Source organism: Miniopterus schreibersii (genome assembly GCF_964146895.1).
Source record: "Miniopterus schreibersii genome assembly, chromosome: 20".
Classification (NCBI taxonomy): Eukaryota; Metazoa; Chordata; class Mammalia; order Chiroptera; family Miniopteridae; genus Miniopterus; species Miniopterus schreibersii.
This window is the reverse complement of record NC_138122.1, coordinates 12,909,782-12,934,568: the sequence shown is the minus strand read 5'-3', so window position 1 is coordinate 12,934,568 and position 24,787 is coordinate 12,909,782. Positions and strand designations below refer to the sequence as shown.

Genomic DNA, 24,787 nt, shown 5'->3' with positions numbered 1-24,787 from the left:
CCCTTCTGCCCCAACTGCCAGGAAGCCACTTTGGGGGAAATGATCTCTCTTACCTGCCTCAGAGCTCATGTCCTTCCTCTGGCTATACCTCATGCAAACACAGCACCTGCCACTCCTCAACCCTTGTTGAAGAGCCTGGATGTAGGTGGATGGGGAGCCCCAGTGGCAGGTGAGCACCCTTAGGCAAGGGGAACCCATCCATAAGGCCAGAAGCAAACCCGGGGCAAGAAAATAAGCCTGGGGCCCTGGGGAAGGATCTGCAAATCCTGTTCTGCAGTGGACCAGTTGAGACCCTTGTAACTGGCCACCTGACTATCTTTTCTAGACATGCTATGAATAAACGAAGCCACAAACTAAGGGCTCTAAAAAACAAATTTCAGAACACTGGCAATTCACAGCACTAGAAAGAATTCAGCTGTGCTCTTGGGGCTGTTGTGGCCAAGGCCCAGCAGGGAGATGTCACTTGTGCAGTTAAAATCACGCCATGCACTGAGCTGTTTGCCATGATTACAGATGCAGGGAGGCCTTCTCCATTCCAGTCACACTGAAGAAAAATGGGGACACAAGTTGAGGCCAGGACTGCTGCCATATGCTTCCTCTTATCCAGGCCTCCAGGGACCAGAAATGTCATTTGTTGAGCCTCACTACTTGCCAAGCATAGCAGCCCCAGGAGGTCAGAAATCAACATTCCTGTCCCCGTTTTCAGATGAGATAGGCCCAGTATTGAGTGGGGGGCTGGTCTTAAGGCCAGTACTCAGGTTGGGCAGATTGGACCTGTGGCTGGAAGCCTGTTGTGTCCCTGCAAATGCACATTCTGGCCTGGGTTTTAGGAGTGTTTTCAAAGGAACCAGCTTAAGTCAAGGCTGTTTTAGGTGCCAAAGGAAGGATGCCTAGTGCTACCCCCAGCCTCTACTTACACCATCCCATCCCTCACAGAACCCTGTGGGGCTTGAAGCTGCATGGGGAGGAGTGGCCAAGAGCTGGACTCTGCTCTCACAGCCCAGAGCTTAGACTCCAGGATCTGAGACCTCTAGGGGCTGCAGCCATTGTCTGGGGGAACAAGCCTGGTACTGAGGGAGGGGCCCCAACCCCCAGCTGAACCAGATATAGGGCCTCCTAAAACCCACTTTATTATGGCATCCAGTAGGTCTGGTGGATGCAGCGCAGATCAGGTCCCTTTCCAGGTGGATTCTGAGGAAGAGGCTAGAGCCCTGAAAGGCAGCTCATTTGCCAGCCCTGTGTCCAGTGGCCCCTCACTCAGGTCATGCTGCTGCTCAGCTGCATGGCAAAGTCCTGCACATGCTCCTTCAGAGTCTGGCGGGCATCTGCCTGTGCCCGCTTCTCCCGTGCCCTCTCCTGCTGTAGCTTGGTTAGCCGTAGCCGCAGCCGCTGCTCCCGCCGCTTGCAGGCCTGCAGCTGGCGCTGGGCCTTGTCCAGGGCGTCGAGTGCAGCCTCAGCCCGCCGCTTCCAGAGCAGGGCACTGCCTACCTGGTAGCTGTGCTCATTCTGGATGTAGGCTCCAGCGGGTGGTGGGAGGCGCAGCATGTAGGCTGAGGGTGACACAGGCCGCGGCTCAAGAGGGGATGGCTGCCGCTCTGGCTCCCGCTCCGGTGAGGGCTGGGCGCTGCAGCCTGCTTCCTCTGCTTGGGCACCCAGGGGCCCCAGGAGGTCTGAGAAGGGGCTGCTGAGGCCAGGCTCCAGCCTCCCAGTAGGCGAGGCAGGCAAAGCAGCAGGTGCTGAGGCCTCTTCCACAGGAAAGCAGGTCACCTCAGCAAGTGGAGGTGGAGAAAAAGGAGTTGTGGGCCCTCGGCCCTCAGAACAGCTGTGGGGAGAGAGACTGACAACTCAGGCTACGGGCTTGCCAGACCCCACTTCACCAGCCCCCCTGAACAGGAGCATTAGCCTGCTCCACAGGCTCAGGACCGTGTCCAGCACCACTGCTGGTAGACACTCTTAAAGCCCAGTTCCTCAAAATTGGGGTGAGTGGGGCGCCCCCCCCGCCCATAGCACATACCGCTTCCTGCATCGCCGGAGCCGGCTGACATCGGGGGGACCAGGTGGGTAACTGTGCCCCTTGGTCTTGGTTGTCCGGCGCAACTTGGAAAAAGACTCAAATATCGTGGGAACTGCCCCCTCCTTCAGCCTGTGATACCCACTGTGGGGAAAAGCAGCCTGAATGAGATGGCGAACAAGCACTGCCACCCCCAGATGACCTGCAGGGCTGAGTCGGCATGCCCTCCAGCACCCCGGGGCAGGCTCCCCAGTATTAGCAAACAATGTTTGGGGGGGTGCCAAGTTAGGCAGAGTTACACCAGTCTCTTCCCTGTAGGACTCCTCAAGTTAAGGTGCATGGAAGGGCTCCACCAGAACTGGGTTGATCAGCCAAAATAATTATTTCATTTGTGAATTTGGTGGGAAGACGGGTTCTAAGGAACACCTACAGGAGAAGGTAATGTTTTTCTCTTGTGTCACTGGCACAAGACATCCTGAGGGGATGGGTCTTACTGTCCTCATCTGTCAGAAGAGGAAACTGAGGTACAGAGCTGGGAAGAGGCAGCCAAACCACCAGGTCTGCCTATCCTCGTGCCAGGTGCTTCAGGATCTCCTCAGCAGGCCCTACAGATGCCCCAGTGCTGGCTGGCAAGGAGCCTCACCTGATTCCCACCAGCTCAAAGCAGTTCTCCTCGAAGTGTTTGGAGCAGAAGTAGATGTACTCGGATGCTGGGTCCCATAGGCCCTGGCCGCTGGGGTCCAGCCTCTGGCAGTTGGCCAGCCACAAGCCTCGCCTTGGGTTGTCCTTTTTGGGAAGTCTGTGGAGCCACAAATCGGTGAGCCCCAGGCTTCATGAAGCCCTGGGGCTATGCTGCCTATGCTCCCAAGATGGGAAGAGCTGGCCCTGCACATGCAGCCAGGAGACCTCCCTTCAATCCTACCAGAGAAGCACACAGACGAGGAAACTGAGGCCTCAAAGAGGCGCAACTTGCTCAGCGTCATCTAGCAGATAAGAGGCGCAGAGCAGAGAATCCAACGGTGGTGTTTGGTGCATCCTTCCTTTCCCGTCCAGACTCAGTCCCACCTGCACCGCCCGCTTCACCCTCTCCCACCCACAAGTTCAAACCTCGCCCCAACCAGAGAACGCGCATGTGCAATCGGGGCTTCGCGCCAGCAAAACGGGCACATGCGCAAGTCAACCTTGGTAGCCAGCACGCAAGCGCGCTGACCTGTGGAAGGAGATGCCGCGATTGCGCGTCTCGCGCGTATCCCGTGTGCAGCAGCCGGCGGCGGAGCAGTGACGCGGCATCTGGGGAAGAGGCGGGAACTTGGTCGCGGGCGGGTGTTCGGACTGTAGGGGCCGCAAGCCCCCAGCCGCCGCTCCCGTTCAGGCGGCCCTGTCCTGCTGAATCTCCCACTGCCCGATTTCGCCCGAGCCCCTTCCCAGCCCCTACTCCTGACTCCCATCAGCGGAACTCACGGTCTCGCCATTGCTGAGCCGCCGGAGTCTCGCGAGGTGTGACGAGCGGCGGAAGTTGCTACCATAGAGACTGGGAGGGAAGGGGCGCTGGCTCGGGGGGCGGGGCGGGCCCCGGAAGCGGTGGGAGGGTGGAGTTACCGCTGAACGCTTGAAGCCCTAACCTCCCCGGACGCCCCACATCTCAGAGTAGGCCCCTCTCCTTTGTTCTTTCGGGGCTATTGGCTGTCGACCAGTAGTGCCCTAGGGCCAGGCCCTGCAGGTCTTCTCGCGAGGCCCGGATTGCCAGAGAAGATATTTCAACGGCCAGAAAAGGGGCTGAGACTCGAGTTCAAACCTGACATAAACCGATGCTCACGACTTCTGAAGAGGTGCCTCTAACCGGAAGGGTGGACAGTGGCCACTGATTACATTTGGGAAAATGTGACGGGCAGAGGTTCTGTGCTAGGGATTTCCGGCAGGGACCTGAAAGGGAGAGCTAAGGGCCTTACTGAAAAGGGAGGTCCGAAACTGGGTTTGTGCTGGGCGGGGCTGCCTCCCTGGTCCTTCCCACAAGACTGAGGTTGAAAACAGTCACTCCACAGCTTAGAAAAAACCGGGTTACTATTCCATTTTCCAAAGGACATGAAGTATGGGACAAAGGATTTAAGAATGTTTAAATATAAAATAATCGAAACACATTTTCCTAACCCTCAGCCGTGCCCTTTGAAGCCTAATTTCTGGAAGTAATGCAGTTAACTAAACATAGAAACAGTGCTTAATTTTTCAGTTTGAAAGGAAACATTTTTCCCCTACAACCGCTTGGGAAAAGGCAGGTATCTGGATGGGGAATTTTGTCAAAGTGCAGCACAAAGGACAGATAGATGATGCCTCAATACAGAAACTTTAATAGGTAAACATATCTTGTAATGTTATAGTGTGTGGGGGGGATACAAAGGGATGGGTGCCAGCACAACTCTCCCCTTCAGTATTCTTCCCCTTCTTCAGCCTCTGCTTCCACGGAATCCACACCCACCTCTTCATAATCTTTCTCCAGAGCTGCCAGGTCCTCCCGGGCCTCAGAGAACTCCCCTTCCTCCATGCCCTCCCCCACATACCAGTGCACAAAGGCTCGCTTAGCATACATGAGATCAAACTTATGGTCCAGGCGGGCCCAGGCCTCGGCGATGGCGGTGGTGTTGCTCAGCATGCACACAGCCCGCTGCACCTTGGCCAGGTCTCCCCCAGGGACGACGGTGGGGGGCTGGTAGTTGATGCCCACCTGCCAGAGAAGGGGAAAATATAGAGTGAAGTTTATATTGTGGCCTCAGAAATGGTAGCTTGTTTTTCAAAACTGGAGCTGTGGGCCCAGTTTAAATGATGCCCTATAGAAACTGGTACATTAGTTTTTGGCAGTATCTATCAACATTTAATACTGCTTTGACCATGTACTTTCTTTTTGTAAATTTATTGATTTTAGAGGAAGGGAAAGAAACATCAATTTACTGTTCCACTTATATGCATTTCATTGGTTGATTCTTTGTGCCCTGACTGGGGATCAAACCTGCTACCTTGGTGTACAGGGATGACGCTCTAACTAACTGAGCTACCTGGCCAGAGCCAACCATGAACTTTCACTTTTTGGATATACCCACACAAGAGCACAAAGCTACATGTATAGAGATTTCTATGTATTTAATTTAAAGCACTGTTTGTAATGGCAAAACTGGAAACAAATGTCCATCATAGGGAGCTATTTGAATTATTTTATGCCCATATAGTGAAACACTATATACGATAATGAAGAATAAGAAATCTGTCCTGGCATGTAAATATGTCCAAGGTATATTGTATACTCGGTAAAAAGAAAAGCAAGTTAAATTCTATGTATATATGTTAGAAATACCTATAGCGTAACAAATAGACTAGAGCCTTGCACAGCTTAGGGAACATGCTGGAGGAAGACAAATGCCTGGAAACGTGCTATCCATCCTGGTGAGCAGATAGCAGTACCCAGGCACACCAGTCTCCAGAAGACTTGGGAGAGGCAGGAAGAAGGGCACAGTAAGTTCCGACCCTGGTCAAGGGGTCCCATGGCTCTAAGGCCAGGCCAACTGGCCCCTGCTCGTGGGAGTGCTGCAAACTTCCTGTTCTCTCTGGCCACCTGTGTGCAGCAACTTGAGTCACCTACATGGAAGGAATGTGCATCCTTTGCCCATGTTGCTAGGCTCTCTGTCAACATCACCCATATAACAAGAGGCATAATACACCTTGAATATGCACAGAACATCTCCTTAAGGACAATCAACACTCTGGGGAAGAAGACGACTTTAATTTTTCAGCCTTCTCCGTTGTTTTAATATTTTGCCACATATGTACATTTTTATAATAAAAACCTAAACATATTTTAACATGGATGATTCTTTGAAAATATCATATCCCTGAGCAAATGGTTAAACAACATGGTGAAATCACACTCACACTGCCAAAAAAAAAAACTTCTAAAGGAATGGGAATTCAACATGGTGCATCTGGGGTTGGACTGTCTTCTCTGGGGACAGCAGAATCTTTTGACTTCCTGCACCTCCTCACAGATTGGCACCCCTACTGGCTCATAGGAGCCAGAGACAGCTAGAAGAGGAACCTGGGCACAGCAACTCCCACAGTGCCTCCCAGCAGATGCTGTCTTGGCTGTCCTTACTTTCCAAAGGTCACAGTGACCGAAACAAACTTTATTCCATTCAAGAACTTGGAATGGAAGGTTTCAACTCCTACCTAAAACCTCTTAAGGTCTGCAAACCTATGTAAGATTTCATGATTCTTTCTTCTTTTGTGTGATTCACTTTAAAACATCGATTTTATTTCCTCAAAGACAATCTGCATCACAGTGTCTTAAAGTGAGACTGACAGAGGGCTAGATACCTTCAACAACTTGTGTGTAGTCAGAGGCAAGCTACAACCATTCCAAATGGGAAAAGATGACATATTTCTGCTACTTGTCATTTTCAATATGGCATGACCCTGGAACTTGCAAATCCCCAAATGAGGGTTTACAGATGCGGGGTCTACACCTTTAACTAATGCAGAACACCAACTGTGAACAAGGACTTAAAGAAGATAGCACAAAGTTAATGAACCCAAGCACAACAAAGCACTTAGCCTGGTAATCACAATAGGTCTAGAGCCTGACATTCTGTTATTTGGCTTTTAAGTACATGTTGGAATCAGTTTATAGTAATGCCCCAATTTCAAATATCCACATGAATTAGCAAAATGCCCAGGAAACATCTATATTTCTATTATAAAAATTTTTCTATTTTAAGGAAATTTCTATCATAAGAAAAAATATATCATTTCTAAGGCCAACCTACATTTTCCACACCAATTTTCATCACCCAAATAGGAACAAAGATCCTTCAGAAAATTTCCTGCTCTGTTAAAAGGTACACTAATTGATGACCAAGAGCCTAGCTGCCATGGAACAAGGTATTCTCCACAAGGCCCTCCTCCTACACAGGGTCTGCTGCATGCAGAAAGGTAAAACCACTCATTATCACCCATTCCTACCTTAAATCCAGTTGGGCACCAATCCACAAACTGGATGGTGCGCTTGGTCTTGATGGTGGCGATGGCAGCATTGACGTCTTTTGGGACCACGTCCCCCCGGTACAACATGCAGCAGGCCATGTACTTGCCGTGGCGAGGGTCACACTTGACCATCTGATTGGCAGGCTCAAAGCAGGCATTGGTGATCTCAGCCACGGACAGCTGCTCATGGTATGCCTTCTCAGCTGAGATGACCGGGGCATAGGTGGCCAGGGGGAAGTGGATGCGGGGATATGGGACCAGGTTGGTCTGGAATTCCGTCAAGTCCACATTCAGGGCCCCATCGAAGCGCAGGGAGGCTGTGATAGAGGACACGATCTGCCCAATCAGACGATTGAGGTTGGTGTACGTGGGCCGCTCGATGTCCAGGTTGCGCCGACATATGTCATAGATGGCTTCGTTGTCCACCATGAAGGCACAGTCAGAATGTTCCAGGGTTGTGTGGGTGGTCAGGATGGAGTTGTAGGGCTCCACCACAGCCGTGGACACCTGGGGGGCTGGGTAAATGGCAAATTCCAGCTTGGACTTCTTGCCGTAGTCAACCGAGAGCCGTTCCATAAGCAGAGATGCAAACCCAGAGCCGGTGCCACCCCCGAAGCTGTGGAAGATGAGGAAGCCCTGCAGCCCTGTGCACAGATCCGCCTGAGAGAAAGCAGAGACCATGAGCAACACCCCTCAAAGCCACACTGCCAACTGCCAACAAGCCTAAGTCACTTCTCTTTGACTCCACAAGATCAAATGGATTCCAGTCATCCCCAGGGAACATGCATTACACTCAGAGGTGAGGCAAAGCAGACACTAAAGGCATATGGATACACTGCAGCTACACCAGAAAGCAAGACCACAGGTTCACGATTCTGGCCTGGGTGTTGCCAAAATGGCCCTGGAAGGCTTCCCAGCGCCCTTCTTACCAGTTTGCGGATCCGGTCCAGTACCAGGTCAACAATCTCCTTGCCGATGGTGTAATGGCCTCTGGCATAATTATTGGCTGCATCTTCCTTCCCGGTGATCAACTGCTCAGGGTGGAAGAGCTGCCTGTAGGTCCCTGTGCGCACCTCATCTGCAAAGGGGACACATGTGCCATGGGTCTTTAAGGATAATTGCTATAATTACCAGCACGGGAAGATCTGGGGACCATTCAATTCTACTAAGTACATGGTGTTCCTTGTAGGTCGACAGCATCAGTGTATCACAGGGTGTCTCTATGTCATACACAGAGCACATCTGTAATCTATGGCTTAGGGTGGTAAACTCAAGTCATGGCACAAATACCAGCTTGACTGGTTCCCAAAGAAGGGAATAGAGCTCTCTTCCCTGCACACAGGCAATTCTACATGTCCTTATTTCTTTCACATCAAAAGTTATAATTTTAACAACTCTGCATACTGGACAGTCTCTAGGTCGGCGTGATTTTTGCCAGGCAGTCCTATGTGGCCTGGGTCTCACAGAATTTAAGGTGATGTTCTGTCATCTCCTAGATGGCCACTGACAGGTGTTCTCTTTGCAGCTTTCCTTGGAAACTATCTCAGGCATCTAATCCAGAGGAACTCAATGAATGTTCTCTACTTACCTTGCTATGTGTGAGATGCAGGCCAAGACTCTCTTGCACCAGCCTGAGTGTACACAGCATTAAGGAGGGATGAGCACCCAAGCACCCTGCAGGCAGGGTCTACAGCTGTCTGGGGCTGAGGCAGTCACAAAAGAATCTGTCACAAGCCCAGCTTACTACTGGCAGAGCAGCTTTTTCTGTATGTTAGATTTTCCTAAATCAGGAGCCTAAGCCCCACATTTCAAGCACTAACTTTTTAGTTTCTCACCTAACATGGTCACAGTGTACCTGTGTCCTACCCTTTCTGCAGAGGGATTCCAAGGAGCACCCATGGGGACTTAAGCTCTCCCAGCCTCCCTGAAAAGCTGCCCTACTTGCCCAAGTACCTACCGACCACAGTGGGCTCCAGGTCCACAAACACTGCTCTGGGCACATGCTTGCCAGCCCCAGTCTCACTGAAGAATGTGTTGAACGAGTCATCCCCACCACCAATGGTTTTGTCACTTGGCATTTGCCCATCAGGCTGAATTCCATGTTCAAGGCAGTATAATTCCCAGCAGGCATTGCCGATCTGGACACCAGCCTGCCCCACGTGGATAGAAATACACTCACGCTGGGAAACAGAACATAAATGTGAGACCAATTCGTTTTCAAGGCAATTGTCACTATATGCACACAAAATATAATTTAATATATATGTGTTTCAGAGTGTCTAAGGCTTTCTCAAGTATTTTCCCTGACGCTTATGTGACCCACTTATCCCTGTGAAAACTGAGGTGCTCTAAACCACCTAGCTATGTGCTAATGTTAGTTCCAGAACCTAAGTGTTTTCTACTATGCAAACGTTAGGTTATTTTATAACTTGGAAACCATATGTCAATAGTAAAATCCAAATTACAGATAGTAACAGTAATTCTCTGAAGAATAGAAGTGTTTGGTTGTGTCCTGACCAGAAGATAAGGTAAAAACAATAAAAGTTGAGGAAGGAAAAGTGAACTAGGACACAGGTAACCATGGCCCAAGCACTGGCTGTCATTCTGTCTGTGTCTTCTATCTGCCCCTCTAAATATACACTGTTTTCCATCCATCTCTGTGGTCCAGGAGGCCGTCCCATATGGACTGCATCAAACGGTTTTCTTGCCCATTGGCTTTAGCCAATGTCAGGCAGCAGCTAGAGACCAGGTTAGAAGGTGTGGTCAGGGTGCTCATTCCCTGGGCTCTCTCTCTGCCAGACTGCCAATGGGTTGCTTGAGTCAGTTTACCAAGCCCACAAACTTTCAGCAGTCAGCCTTCTTCATAAAGCTACCCTCTCAACTTCTAGTAACCACTCTCCCTATCGCTTGAAGCCACTGTACCAGTGGTCATTAAATTTGTCACCCTTATGCACTCAGAGTAAAAAGGAAAGAGGAAAAAAAGGCCAGTTTCATTTTTCATTTAAGAATGTACTGGCCCTAGTCAGTCTGGCTCAGTGGGTAGTGTCGGCCAGAGGTCTGAAGGGTCCTCGGTTTGATTACAGCAAAGGGCACAAGTACCTAGGTTGCAGACTGGATCCCAGCCCCTGTTGGGGCACATTCGAGAGGCAACCAATCAATGTGTTTCTCTCACAATAGATAGTTCTCTCTCCCCCTCCTTCCACTCTCTCTGAAAAGCAATGGAAAAAATACTCTCAGGTGAGGATTTTTAAAAATGTCCTGGATGAAGCAAAATTATTAATTTTATTAAATCTCTACCCTGTGTACTGTGACAAAAATGTAAAGTACATACAAAGTACAGCTGTCTTGAGAAAAAGCACTTGTGTATTTGAGTTGCCAACCGTAAACTAGCTGTTTTTTTCATGGAATGCTATTTGTACTTGAAAGAAATGACAAACTGGCTGTTCAGACTTGGATATTTGTTATTTATGTTAACGTGTTGCTTTATAGTGAATAAGTATTTTTATAGTCCTGAGGTTTAATTTCTAATGGGACAAGTGTAAGGGGGTCCTGAGACCAGAAATTTTGAGAACCGCCCTCCAGTCTTCAGAAACCCAACACTGTGGTTTGTCCTCTCAGAGATGGAGTCAAGGCCATCCAACAACCCAGCTGCCACCCTGGCTCTTTACAGCACAATTCTCCGGGAGCTGCCTGTCCTTACCGACCCTCCCTCACCCTGGCTACTCCCATGCTGGGGGTCACCGCCGCCCTCTGGGCGCACAAACTCAGAACGAGCCCACGTCCTCATGTGCCTGTCCAGGGGGCCTCCAGGCCTCATGGTGCCCCCTGGGCTGGCTCCTCCGTCGCCCCCCCCCAGCCCCCTCTCTCCGCCTATACCCGCTCCTGCCACACCCCACCCCCAGTTTCTCTGTCGGCTTCCTCACGTGGCGGGCTTCGTCCACCCTTCCGCCTGGGAGTCCGCAGGCTGCCGGTTTCCAAGGTCCTGCCAACACGCGCCAGGCCGAGAGTCCCCGCACAACCCGAGGGCCTTACCATGGTAAGCTCTGCTGCTGCCGGACTCTGCTACTCGACCAACAACTGCACCGCGGCCACCGCGCGACCAACTGCCACCTGCGCACTACGCACACGCTGCCTCTTATAGGCCCGCCAATGCCCAGGTGGCCATTGGTCCAGCGTGTCTTGGGCGGGCCGAGGCCTAGAATCCAGCTCCTAATTGGCTGTTGCTCCACTCATGGAGTGTGGCGCTTTCTGATTGGGTGTGGGTTTGGCGGGAAGGCTGTGGGGGTCGAGGAAGGCCTAGCGCAGATCCAGGTGTTCCGGGGGTGTTCTCAGAGATTGAAGCGGCTGTGGCACCCGCCTGACTGAGGCATAGGGTGTTACCATGCATGTAAGCACCTGGGGGCATGCAAGTGGCTTGCTGTGGTCCCCTCGCCAGGCACCCCAGGCCCTGGCCTCCCTGCTTCTGACGCAGGTTTTTGCAAACATGGCCACCTCCTAGAGGTGTGACGGACATCTACTCAAAGTCTGCACCTTCTCTCTTTTCCAGCCCTTTCCAGTGCAGAAAAGCCTGTCCCGGCCAGCACCCTGCAATTAGGCAGGATTTGATTACTTCTGTAGTGAGGAATGGGTGTCCTGGCACAAGGGAGGGGGGTTCACAAGAGCTAGGTTGGGGCACAGTGCCCATTTTGGAGGACTTTAGAACAATCATTTGATTCTCCCATTCTGTGAAGATTGACTGAACTTTCTTTAGGACCCAAGGTATGTTTTTTACTTCTGGGAAAAGTGGCGGAGGGATCCAGGTATACCCCCAGCTCATCACCAGCCAGATCCTTACTTCTCCGTAGAGTGGGGAACCCGCCCCCTGACATGGGACATGTGAAAGGATTCGGAACTTTCCTGTAGGACTTGGGGAGCCTCTGAACAGTGCCATCAGGTCGGACCTTGGAAAGATGGCACTGGTTATAGGGAGGAAGGGGATGTAGTGGGGGGAGCCAGAGAACCAGGGAAACCAGGAGAAACCCTCCCTGCCTCTTCTCCCAGCGAAAGTGAATCTTCTTGTCTTATTCAGCTTAGGCTGCCAGAACAAAATACCACAGACTGACTGGCTTAAACCACGGAAATTATTTTCTCACAGCTCTGGAGGTGAACAGTCTCAGATCAGGGTCTGGGAGCGCTGGGAGGGTTTTCTGATGAGCGCTCACTTTCTGGCTTGCAATGTCTTGCTCTGTCTACACATTGAGACGACAGGGAACAGAACGAGCTTTCTGGTACCTCTTCTTAGAAGGACACTAATCCTATTGGATCACAGCCCCACCCTTATGACCTCATTTAACCTTAAATTACTTCCTGTCTCCAAATATAGTCACATTGGGGATTAGGGCTTTAAGATATGAATTGGGGGGGGGGGGGCAAAATTCAGTCTGTAGCACCCTCTTTACTCAGGGCTCCAACTACGCCATGCACACAATTGAATTGTATCCTGTATCAGGTTGTGTTTTTAAGTACTATTTATTTTTCTGGTTATGAAAGTAACACATAAAGTAGAAAGTGTGGAAATGCAGGAAAATATAAAGAAAATGAAAATTCATAAACCTACAAACAGGGTCATTTTGAAGGGTATTTTTCTGTGTATATTTCATCCTTTTCTAAAAAACAATTTGGATCAAACGATATGATTTTTTTGGGGTAACAGCTTTCTTGAGATATAATTCAGATGCCATACAATTCACCCATTTAAAGTGGTACACAATTAAGTGGGTTTTGGCATGTTCACAGAGTTGTACAACCATCACCACAATCAATTTTAGAATATTTCATTCATCCCCCAAATGAAACCCATTCCCTTTAGCTGTTAACTCCTATTTCCCTAGCCCTAGGCAACTCTACTTTCTATCTCTGTAGATTTGCCTCTTCTAAACATTTCATGTAACCTGAATCATACAATATGTGGTCTTTTGTGACTGACTTCTTTCACTTAGCATACATAATGCTTTCAAGGATTGTCCATGGTGTAGCATGTACCAGTACTTCATTCCTTTTTCTTTTAAGCAACTTTATTAAGATACGGTTCACATACCATACAATTCACCTATTTAAAGTATACAATTAAATTACTTTTAGTATATTCATGTAATTGTGCAACTATTGCGCAATTGTCCATAATAAATTTTAGAACACTTAAACATTTTTAAAAAGTCATTTAGAGAGAGGAAGGGAGAGAGAGAAACATCTATATGAGAGAGAAACATCAATCAGTTGCTTTCCTCACACATCCAGACCCAGCATCGAACCTACAACCTGGGTATGTGCCCTGACTGGGAATCGAACCCACAGCCTTTCAGTATATAGGATGATGCTCCAAGCAACTAAGCCACACTAGCCTTGGCAATTTTAGAACATTTTTATCACCCCAAATTTCACTCTTTTTTATTGCCAAATAATATACCATTTTGTGGGTATATCACATTTTATTTATCCATTCTTCATTTGGTAAACATTTGCACTTTGTGCATATTATTAATAATGCTGCTATGAACACTTGTGTACAAGTTTTGTGGACACATGTTTTTATTTTTCTAGAAGTGGATTTTCTGGGTCATATGGTAATTCCATGTTTAACCTTTTATGAAATTGCCAGAAAACAATGTGATTTTTTTTAATCCTGATTTTATCACTTAACATTATTCATGTGTATTTTCACAAATAGTTCACTGTACTTTGAACACTAGCTTTCAGTGTTTGCAGAGTTCCAAATCTTAGTAACCAATCCCCTCTTATTTGGCATTTAAATTATTTTCAGTTTTCATTATTACGACTAATCTGCTCTATAGCATTATTTCTGTAGAGCAGATTAGTCAGACCATTAGATCAAAGGACACAGGCAGTTTTAAAGTTCTCGGTTCCTAATGATAAATTGCCTTCCAAAAAAGTTGTAACAGTTTGTATTAAGGCAAGCTGAGTTTGGGAATGCCAGTTGCACACCACCTTATATTTTAATTGTCTCCTGAGGTAAGTCACCAGAGCAGGGACTTGTTTGGGCATCTTTGACCCTGTGCCCAGCTCAGTGGGGAGCACATAGTACAACTTCATGTTACATGAATGAGTGAAAACAAAAGAAGACCCAGATTAGTGCAGTGGTCGGGAATGGAGAGGAGGGCACAGGTTTCTGAGTCATTGTGAAGGTTGGCTCCATAGGACTTACCACCTGTTGGTTGACATGGAGACTCAATTTGGACTCAAGTGGTAAGAACACATTGTGAGGCTACACTCCACAGTCATTTAGGGGCAGACGCTGGTAGGGATGGTCTCAAGACTGCCAGTAACTCTTTTTTGTATTCCACTCTGCGGGCATCAGTCTTTATGCAAAGCCCTGGAAGAATTACCTTCACTGAGCTGGCAAGGTCATCAAACTCTCTGTTCACCTGGATATCCTGAGGAGAAACCAATTATCACTTTCTGAGAACTTAACTTTTTTACTTACATACATGAGGTCCTGAAGAAGCTCCTCAGCACAGCTTGTCTCCTATGGATGACAATGGTATTACTCCCCAAACTATTAAAATCAAGAAGAGAAGGTGCTCAAGGGAGGCATCTAGGGACCTGCTCTATTTCTTGAACTGGGGGTTGATTATTAGGTGTATCCTGTTTATGAAAATTCACCGAGCTCTGTCCTTAATCTATGTGTACTTTTCAGCATAAATGTTGTTCTTCAATGAAAAGTGAAAAATAAAGGGACTGGGGAGAAGAGAACAGTCTTCTCTGTACAGGCCCTTTCCGGAGGGTCCTATCTTCACAATGATCCTGGGTGGTAGGTATTAACCCCATTGCACATAAAGATAAGACTGAGTTCTGGGAAGGGTTTTATGAGAACTGTAAGGATTCAGAGGTATTTCCCTTAAAGCTGAGGATAAAATCTGAGTCAGATTAGACTAATGCTAGCAGTTAAGAACAGGAAAAGAGAACACTATCTAGATTAGTGTTGCTCTCTAATTCAGAATCCAAGATCCCATATAATGGGCTCAGGACTTGGTTTCAGGCCTGATTCAAAATCCTGTGGTATTTTCATTATATAAAAGCTTCTGATAATAACCATACATTGTATCAAATAAGCATGTATTTTGGCAAGACAATTTTATATATCATTCTGTTTTTTAGAGTGATAGAAGCCAGTGCTGACAGGAATTCTCAGAGCAGAAGGAACGTGGACATGGCAAGCTATTCTCTGGCTTTGGAGCCATAGAGACCAGGCAAGTAGAAGAAAAAATAAGGATGTTCAAACCAATTGTCTGAAGCCTGAAGGATGGAACTCTAAAAATATATCTCTGGAAAGACTTTGACTCGCGTCTGGGTTGAAATAAATCAGGGTGGAATAAGCAGTGATTTGTGACTAGACTTCCTTTTAATAATTCATATTTGCGGATTCTCTTCTTAATGTTAACTGCCTTAGAAAAGAGTGACATTTGTTTTTACATTAAAAAGGCAAAATTGAATTAAAAGGGGTCCTGGTTTCGCTCACAGCCACACAAATGAAACTTCCAGCACCATGATCGCCTGCAGGCAGTACAGGAAGGGTCGGGGGAGGGGAGTGCCTTGCAAGTGCTAAACCTGCAAACCCAAATATCAGTGAGCAATGAGCATTGTGCCCCCTGAGCCACTTATTCCCCCTCAGCCAATGAAGAGCCCAGGCAGGGGTCAAGGTGAGATCACAGTGTACCCCCAGTCAGGAGTGGGAGTGGAGCCAGAGTGGCGTCATGACCTACTTTTGGCCTGGGTTGGAACTCAGGCTCAGGCTCAGCCACACCATGGATCTGGGCAGGGGCACTCTATTTCTCTAAGCCCCACTTTCTTCTTCTAAATGTACCTCAGGGCAGTGGGAGGAGTCTCAGAGGTGAGGTTTATGAAAAGTTCTTACAGAGAAATCCAGCAGTTCCAGGCTAGACACTGGATTATCCCGGACAGACTTGAGAACACGCAAGCAGCCTTCACTTCGCATGGGATTCCTGGACATCTAAGAAATACGCACACAAAACTGAGAAAAGCTGATACTGGGGAGGCCGGGAGAGCACCACAAAAGGGAAATTAGGGATTCCTCATCTCTGATGATGTGCCTCAGACAACCCCACTGTCTCAGCTCACAGAAAGCCCTGGGTGAGGCTGCAGGGCCAGGGAAGAGAGGAAGTAGCACTGAGTGCCCACCCAGTGCCTGGCTCTGCAGCATGCCAAAGATACAGACACACAAGACCCACCCCTGCCCTTAAAGAGCTCACCCACTGGGGGAAGAGAGAAAACAGAAACCTGGGAGGTAAAGGTTGAGTGGGTGGTCAAATACCTGAGCAGCAGGAGCAAAGAGAAATGACAAATTGCACAATGTGTCTGGAAAATTCCAAGGAGCTTGGGTGAGAGAAATAAATTTCAAGGCAGGAGGCAAAGGCAGGTTGGCAGAGCCCAGATCCTGATGACATGCTGCAAATGACACAATACTAAGCTTGAATTTATCCAGTGGGGAGCCTCTGATGGGATTAAAGGAGGGACAGAGGCATATTTCTGGCTGAGAAAAATCACCTGGTAGCAAGTAGGAAGGAAGGGCCAGAGATGGGAAACCAGGAGGGAAAGTGAGAAGGGGGAGCAGGTAGCCTGAGTGCTCTGCTTTGCAGGAGGTGAGATGAAGGAGGGAAAATTGGAAGAGGGAGGGACAAGCTTCTGACTGGATGAGAGGGAGCCCTCCCCTACACACATACCAAGAAGCAGCCGAGGGAGATGATTCGTTTGTGTTGGACTCTCAGAATCCCTCGTGCCTATGGGACATCTGGGGGACCATCAGCAGATGGAAATTTGAATCCAGAGCTTAAGAGAGAAGTCTGAGTTCAAGTGCAGGAAGGGATGGGGCATGGGATGGGGTAGGGGTGGGAGAGGAGGGAGCTTCAGGCTGGGGATGGGAGTGATGCAGGGGTCTCCTCTGCCAGTTGAGGGAGTTGAGGGCCAGGCAGGGCTGGATGCCCCCCAGGAGCTGGTGGGACTGTCCTCTGAGCACATGCTGTTAGCACAGTGGTTCTCATGGAACTGCTGCACCCTCATTGCACCCTCACTTCTCTGTCTTCTGCTCAGCTGCTCCCTCCCCACTGGCAACCCTGGAGGAAGGAAACCCCTGCTGTGCACACAGGGCCTTAGGTAGGTCTGAGCAGTGGCCAACAGTACACCTGGGCTGATCCTGGGTTCTAGGAAGGCCAGAGGAAGGGCAGGGGGGAAGTGAAGGGGAAGCAGGGGTGCCTCAGTCATCATCAGCAGAGCAGCACTCTGGTGGGCTGAGGAGAAAGGACAGCTGGGAGATGCGGTGATGCCATTGGGAGGGAAGCATGGAGCTGGGAGGAGTCTGAAGAAGTGCATGGGCCAGGCCAGAGATGGGCAAGTGGGTGGCAAGGGGGAGAAGTGGTAAAAGAGTAACCCAGGAGGCCCCCTCCCCATTTGGGCTCTTGAGCCTGTGTTCCCTGCTGTCACTGGGGTGGGGACATGTGACAGGGGAGGTATCTGTGTGGACAGGCTCAGGAAGGTCTGCTGGGGCCTCTCCCATCAGGCTAGCACTCACAGCAAGAATCCTCAGTGTCCGGTTGACCCGGAGGCCCAGGCCCAGGTTCTGGGCTCCCACCACGGAGATGCGGTTGTTGCTGTAACAGAAAGACATGTGCATTGTGCCACCTTCCAAGTAGCTGTGCAGAGCCAGCTTGTCCCAGAGTCCCAGCTGGCACCAGGATCTGCTGAAGAGACTTTACATACATTTGCAATTCCTAGTCCCTGCCTATGTGGTAGGAATTATGAGCCCGGCGTATAAATGATGACCTCGAGTGAGAGGACAGAGCTGGGTGCTCCTGGATTGTGGATCAAGCCTCATCATAGGCTGTGGTCAGCTTGGGAATTAAAGTGGTAAACAGCAAGATCACGGGGCTCCTGGTCCCTGGGGTGGCTATGGGCCGAGAGACTGTGACATGGGGGTACCTTGTGCTCCTCACCTCATGTTGAGTTCCTCCAACACATTGTTGGTTTTAAGTGCCTCACCCACTGCAGAGGCTCCAGGATCTCCAAAACCATTGTATGAGATGTCCAGGATTCTCAGGAAGATGTTTGCCTGGGATACAAAAGAGCAAAGCCATGGGACCACAAGTGACAGTGGAGAAAGCCAGGGCCACAGCCTTCAAACCCAGGACACTCGCAGTGCAGAGCACAGACTGAGAGCAGGACAGAGGTTCTAGGGAAGAGCCTCATGGCTTGGAAGGTGGTGACCAGTAAAGCTGAACAACTGGAAGCACAGCACAGAGGGTGAGTGTGAGTGTGAATGTCCCTGAAATTGAAGGGTCTGCTTGTTGTAGCAGGCGCCAGAGACATGATGAGCAGCATGGTGAGTGTTAGCCTGATGGGGGAGGACCCACATCTGCTTGGGGACCTCTCAAGGGCAGGTACCCCAAGGCATAGAGCAGCTCAGGGGCCCAGAGTTGGGTGAAACCTGCCCAGGGGGCTGGGATGAGGACAAGGGCGGAGCTTGTGGATATGCTGGGAAGACAGACCTGTTACCTTGTGGGGCAGGACCCCAGCTCAACCTCTGTCTGAGAGCAAGGCAGCAGCTGCAATTCCCTGAGGAGAACCGCCAAAAGATAGCTGACATGGGGGGCATTACAAGTGTTTTGTGTCACCTTGGCGGGGGCTGCAGCCACCCATTCCTGAGGCCTATGGACTACAACCATGGGAGCAGGTTGCTTGTTAGAGTGTGTGCTGGGATCTAAGTGTGTCACTAAAAGAAGCACCGGTGCATGCCCCATAGTGAGCATGTGTCATCCGACTGCACGCTATCCCACCCCCCCAGCGGAGAGTCTGTGATGTCTTGGGAAGGTGTACAATATTTATCTGCAGACCCCTCAGTAAGTGACAGGAGACTGGGGCAGTGTATCGAAGTCATTAAATGGGTCTGGGAGAATTAAAGACACCTAACAAAGTATTCCTTAAGTTCTCCTTAAAATACCCAAGGCTCCTTTCTAAAGAGCTGCAACCATGAGGAGCTGGCCCCTGGGAGACCTACCTTCAAGGGGCAGGCTGGAGGGGCTGGCTATGGGGTGGGGTGGGGGTGGGGTGGGAGCCTCATACCCCTAGTCCTCTGGCAAAGGAGACAGCTCCTGGGCCTTGAAGGTGATTCCAGCTTATGTTAAGCTCCGTGAGTCCTGTGTTTTCTGCCAAGGCTGGTCCAAGCATCTCCCCTTCCGAAACACCAAGACAGACCTTCTTATTCACTGTTCATTCCTCAAAAAATGACACTGATGCCTTCTGTGTGACAGGGTCTCTGCTGGGCATGAGGGTCACAGAGTTGAACACAACATGGGCTTGCCCTGCCCCCAAGAATTTCATATTTAGTGGAGGAGACATAAGTACAAATGAGTGGGGTGTGAGCTATTATAAACTACAAACAGGAGGCATGGGAACAGAATGGGGGCTAACCCTATTGGGGGGGTCAGGAAAATGAAGACAGAGGAGATAACCTTGAATGTCTCCACACATGGTGGAGAGCAGTCAAGGAAAGGCCGAATGTGCAGAGGCACAGGAAACATGGGGGACTTGTGGAAATGCACGCAGGCCTGGCACTGGGGGCAGGATGAGGGGAAGCCAGTGAAATGAGGTAGGAGTGATGGGCAACTGAGAGGTGCTGAGAGGCCTTGAATGCTGGGCCAAGGGTCTTGGGCACTGCCCTATCATTGGTGAGGAAGCAGGGAGGGATTTAAGAAGTGACAAGGCTGGATTCCTTACTGGGTATAAGGGATTGACTGGGGTAGGTGGGAGCAGAGAAGAGATGTTGGGGGGGCTAGTTGAAAGGTTCGTGCCATAGTCTAGGCAAGAGGTGACAAGACTGGCAAAGCTGTAGTGAAGAGAAGGGAGTGGTAGCAGAGAAAGGTAATAGTGTGTGGGGGTGAGAAACCCTAAGAGATGTTTAGTATGTAAAGTGGGTAGTAGCTCCAGCCACCTACTCACCCTGCTTTTCACTCTGTCAGCACTCAACCAGCCTGACCTCTTCCAGGTCTCAAAATTGCCAGCACCAACAAACCTCCTGGCTGTCCTCCTGCACGGAACTGATGGTCTCCTCCACCTGGCTAACAGCTCCTCATTATTATTCTAACCTGGGCTCTTGGCATCAGAAAGCCTTTCCTGCCCAGCTGGGCTGGGTCACCTTGGGCTTCATGTCAACTGCTTTCATCCTCCCAAGCTGTGGCCATTAGACCCGTCTTTGCCTGGTGTGTCTCCCCCATCAGCCTGGGAGTCCCACAGGGATCTGAATTCGACCCCTCTCCATGGTCCCAGCACCTAACACAGGTCTAGTAAGCCTGGTTTGAAGAAATGCACAGACGAAAAACATGAATTAACTGAGCAGAACGCTCAGCCAGAACACCACCGGCCGGCAGACACTTTTAGCACCTTGGAGAGCTCCCGCAAGGCAAGGAGGACTCCCTGTGCTGCCTCCCTGAGGACAGGGTTCCAGACTCCCTGCCCAGCACTAGGTCTGACTCCTGAAGGTATGCAGGCTCTCAGATACCGTACTTTCTTCTTCCTCAGACACTTCCAGGGCTGGGAGGAAAGGGTGGTGGCCCCTCACTTTGTAGGGAAGCCCCTACTTTGCTGAACAGCTGAGGGTGAGAAGTTTCTTTTACACATATGCATGAACCAATCTCTTGTAGTTCCAATGCTTGGTCTTTGTGACCCCTGCAACCAACCTATGAAGTAGGTGCAACCATTACCATGGGTCAGGTGTGGAGACTGAGACCCAAGACCTCAAGGGAGTGAGGCGCACCCACAGATGCTTTCTAGGGAGAACAAAATTACTCCACTATGTCTGTCTTTTTGCAGGCTGAGGACCCTTGACTCCATATTTGTGCAGCTTTTGCAGGGCCTTAGCTTCCAGCCCCCTCCATCCTGGCTGCCTCTCTGGTGCTTGTCCTCTGACTGTGCAGGCCCAGAGGGATGCCTATACTTAGTTTGTTAAAAGTCTGAAATGAGCTTCTCTTTTTCACTGGCTTCTCACAATAACTTTCTTATAAGGCAAACTGGCTCTCTGGCAGTTAAATTCTAGGGCTGATTCTCACAGGCCAAGGCTGGTGCCACCCCACCTGCTCTAAGCAGCTTGAGACAGAGCAGCGATTCCCAAACTTTCTGAACAAGACAAGTCTCCTGGGGCATCCGGTAAAGTGCAGATGCATGGGCACCCCCAAGAGTCTGGTTCAGCAGGTGCCCAGGGATCTGTATTCTTAACCCATGGTACCAGGTGATTCTTATAATTGATTGGAGTGGTTGGGGGCAGGCAGGCAGAACAGCATGTTCTTGGCAAAGCAGACAGCCTATGCAAAGGACTGGGGCATGAGAGAAAGTAGTAAGATTAAGAAATCCCACTGATGTCTTCCACAACACTGAGAATAAAGTCTTCATGCCTTTTGCCATGATTTGTAGCCCTACAGCCCCGTTGCCTCTCTACCCCCTGGCCTAGCCACTGTTTCCTGACTCACTAGCCCAGACACAGTGGTGTCTGTCAGTCTGGGAAATGTCCCTCTGCTTGAAATGCTCTCTCTCTGATTTTGCCATGGCTGATTCCTCCCCACCTTGCTCCTCTGCTTGAAATGCTCTCTCTCTGATTTTGCCATGGCTGATTCCTCCCCACCTTGCTCCTCTGCTTGAAATGCTCTCTCTCTGATTTTGCCATGGCTGATTCCTCCCCACCTTGCTCCTTTCAGTTTAAATGTCATCTCTGCGCAGAGGCCACCCTGGCAACCCCTCCAACTGGTGGTCCCCATTCTTCTCTAGAATCATACCGTTCGTCTCTTTTGCAGCCTCAATAATTATGGAGAATTATCTTGTTAATATGTGTTCCTTGAGGCCAGGGCCTTTGTTTTGTTCATGGCTAGATTCTTAGTGGCCAAATCAGCACCCAACACATGTAGCAACAGGCAGTGAGATATTTGTGGAATGGATTAAGAGTTCTGTGTGGAAGGAGTGGGAAAGGGGCAGGTCTATGTGGGACATGGGGAGCAGAAGCCAGAGCATGGATGCTCAGATTGGTCCTGTCAACCTCCATCCACCTCTGTCCCAGGAAGATGAGCTAAAGTGCCCCATGGTGGCCCTGACTGGGTATTACCTGCTTGGTCATTTAGCTGGTTATAGCTCAGGTCCAGGGACTTCAGGCCTGTGTGGGCCAGCAGGAGTTCAGCAAGGTACTGGGCTGCCTGCTCCTCCAGGTTGTTCCCTGCCAGATGTACCTTCTGAATGGCTGGGTTTGCCATGAGAGCAGCACAGATGACCTGGGCTCCCACGGCTCCCAGCTGGTTCTCCGACAGGTCCATATCTGGGGGTTGGCACCACTCCTCAGTCAGTGGGATTCAAAGCCAGGCACCATCCTCCTCCACCCTCCTTCATCCCCCAAACTTCCAGGCCTGAGGCAACAGAAGGGGCTTTGTAGCCAAACTGTCCTGGGGTGCATGGTGACTCTGGCACCCATCAGCTGAGTTCCCTCAGGCCCCAGGCAGCTTCCCTGATGCCCGTCTGCACCCGATGTGTCCATGAGCTTCTTTGTCAAGGGGCTAAAATCACCTACTTCCTGTTGCTATGGAGAATGGCTGTAATGGAGATGCAGTTGCCCTGTTGATCATTAGTGCCTGGCAGCAATACAACCCACTCACAGGAGCTTTCACTGCCACATTTCTGGGGACTGACAATAATAGTCAAGGTGGCCATTCTCAGAGCATTTATGTGGGCCAACTACTCAGAGCATTTATGTGGCCACACAGAGCTTCACTGATTCTCATCACATCCCCAAAGTCTAAGAGGTATTGTTGCGCCATTTCACAGATTGGAAACTGAGGCTCAACAAGGTTGAGCTTCTCGCCCGGGTCACTCCACTCATTAATGACAGAGGCAGCATTTGGATACAGGCCCACCAAACACCCACCCAACCCTCCCTCCTCTCACTCTGCCCAGTCCCCACCTACGTGTCAAAGGACTCTCCCACCTGCATTCAGGCATTGCGAGGCCACCATATGAAGAGTGTGCTGGCTAGGGGAGGAGGTGAGTGGGTGGGGTGGGGTTGGTCAGGAAAGGAGTGGCATCCAGCATTGGGTGTACCACAGAGGGTCTAACTACACCCTTGTGAGGAGATCCCTCCTCAGCACCACCAGCAGATCCCAGGTGAGAAGGTCTGGCTAGGGGGGGCACACCCCTCAGGAAAGGAAGGACTCAAGTCTTCCCATCTGCTTTAGGCTCAGCACCTACCACAGATGCTGCTGCTTTTGCTCAGGGCATGTGCCAGAGCCTCCGCGCCAGCCCCACAGAGCCCGTTGTCCCGAAGGTCCAGCCGCTTGACATAGGGATTGGAGGTTAGTCCAGAAGCCAGAGCCCGGGCCCCCTAGGACAGAGAGGGTCCTGAAGGGCCTGATCCTTCCTAGGGCTGAAGGCCCCAGACACAGATAGCTACTACCCTGGCTCATGTTGCCAGGGCTCAGCCCACTCGGTTCCTTCCAGCAGGAAGGCCATCCATCCCTTTCCCACATGCCCAGGGGACACCTGCTTCTCATTCTAGGCTCCATCCAGATCTCACCTCCTGAAGCCTTTCCTGACCCCCCAGGAGGTTAGGTGTGCGCTGCAGTCTCCCCAGCCCTATACTAAACCCTGTCATAGCTCTGACCCCACTCATCACCCTGATGTGGGGGTGGGACATGCCAGGGAGTGGCATGAGATGGGCTCAGGAAGGAGGCTACACCCATGGCTGCTGCCTCCCAGGCCCTCTCCCTCCAAGCCTGGCTCCAGAGTCCCTCCAGGGGTACCTGGGGCCCCAGGCCACGGTGCCTCAGGTTCAGCTCCGGGGCTCTCCCTTGGCGCAGAAAGCAGGAAGCAGGCACAACACCATGGGCCCGGCAGGACCTCAGGTAGAGGGTGTTCTTGACCAGTTCCTCATGCCCATGGGTGCCTAATAGGAGACAGAGAAGAATGTGGATCCCTCTTCAGGCACAGCCAGCCCTCTTCCAAGGGTTCCCCTGTCCTCTGTCACTACCCAGCATTTCACTCTGCAAGTGTCTTCTAATGATGGAACTTCTGACGCTCCCGGGAGCACTGCAGGAAGGGCACGCGGCTAGAGCTGCCGCCACCGGGTGCGCGGAAGGTGTCCCATGAAGGGGTGCACCGCCTGCTCTGCTGGAAAGGGGCCCCTGTCCACTCGATCCCAGCCTGTCCCCGCCACTCCTGCGGAAGAAGCCCCAAAGGTGAGGAGACCAGCCTGGAATCCCCTCCCCGGGGCACCTTCCGTCTCCAGGTAGGAGTCCGAATCTGTGTCCGAACCCTCCTCAGCCTCCGGGACCCCAGCGGCCGCCTCTTGCTCCTGCTGTCCATTCTCCCCAGACTTCTCGCGGGGACCCCTCACAGTTACGTCCATTTTGCATTTGCCTGCACCAAGGCAGGCGTGCGCGCCGCGACCCCCAGAGCCAGGGAATTTGGGCGGGCCCTCCAGCTCCATCGCCCAATCGCTCGTGGTGTGCGGCGGACAGGCGTCTGCGGCAGCAAATAGAGACGGGCGCTGTCACCCCGGCAACCCGGTGTTGTTGGCCGTCGCCAAAACCGCAGCTGGCCGGCGCTGACCTTGAGTCGGCCACTGGCTAGGCGGACGCGAGCGCGCCCCGGGCCAGGCGCAAGGCTGGGCGCTTTGCGGGCGCAGGTTCTCCCTGTCGTCTCATCGCCCCCCTTCCC

General features: G+C 50.8%; 2 protein-coding genes across 3 annotated transcripts; both read right to left on the bottom strand.

Annotated features, from left to right (window-relative positions):
- Positions 1-356: 356 nt before the first annotated feature.
- THAP7 (THAP domain containing 7) lies at positions 357-3,558 on the bottom strand. Its single transcript, XM_081123410.1, has 5 exons — positions 3,473-3,558; positions 3,222-3,301; positions 2,655-2,810; positions 2,015-2,155; positions 357-1,822 (listed from the first exon to the last, which is right to left on the bottom strand). Exons 2-5 carry the CDS (start codon positions 3,299-3,301, stop codon positions 1,258-1,260), a joined length of 942 nt encoding a protein of 313 aa, XP_080979536.1. The 5' UTR covers positions 3,473-3,558; the 3' UTR covers positions 357-1,257.
- Positions 3,559-4,334: 776 nt separating this feature from the next.
- Positions 4,335-24,515, bottom strand: LRRC74B (leucine rich repeat containing 74B). Of its 2 annotated transcripts, XM_081122723.1 has the most exons (13): positions 24,344-24,508; positions 23,872-24,014; positions 23,321-23,453; positions 22,191-22,397; positions 19,166-19,275; positions 18,040-18,155; positions 17,619-17,697; positions 15,948-16,043; positions 14,517-14,558; positions 8,994-9,216; positions 7,966-8,114; positions 7,016-7,696; positions 4,335-4,730 (listed from the first exon to the last, which is right to left on the bottom strand). In XM_081122723.1, the coding sequence occupies exons 1-13, from the start codon at positions 24,474-24,476 to the stop codon at positions 4,434-4,436; spliced, it is 2,409 nt and encodes an 802-aa protein (XP_080978849.1). In that variant the 5' UTR covers positions 24,477-24,508; the 3' UTR covers positions 4,335-4,433. The 2 variants fall into 2 exon arrangements, with proteins under 2 accessions (XP_080978849.1, XP_080978850.1); XM_081122724.1 differs by lacking the exons at positions 4,335-4,730; positions 7,016-7,696; positions 7,966-8,114; positions 8,994-9,216; positions 14,517-14,558 and adding an exon at positions 12,536-14,466 and having other exon boundaries at positions 24,344-24,515.
- Between the last annotated feature and the right edge of the window lie 272 nt (positions 24,516-24,787).

Coding starts and splice junctions, on each gene's coding strand:
- THAP7 (XM_081123410.1), bottom strand. CDS start 3,301: ATGCCGCGTCACTGCTCCGCCGCCGGCTGCTGCACACGGGATACGCGC. Junction 2,156..2,654: donor TTTGAGCTGGTGGGAATCAG/GTGAGGCTCCTT, acceptor TTTTCCCCACAG/TGGGTATCACAGGCTGAAGG. Junction 1,823..2,014: donor CTCCGGCGATGCAGGAAGCG/GTATGTGCTATG, acceptor CTCTCCCCACAG/CTGTTCTGAGGGCCGAGGGC.
- LRRC74B (XM_081122723.1), bottom strand. CDS start 24,476: ATGGACGTAACTGTGAGGGGTCCCCGCGAGAAGTCTGGGGAGAATGGA. Junction 23,454..23,871: donor ACCGTGGCCTGGGGCCCCAG/GTACCCCTGGAG, acceptor TCTCTGTCCTAG/GGGGCCCGGGCTCTGGCTTC. Junction 16,044..17,618: donor GGACACTGAGGATTCTTGCT/GTGAGTGCTAGC, acceptor CGTATTTCTTAG/ATGTCCAGGAATCCCATGCG.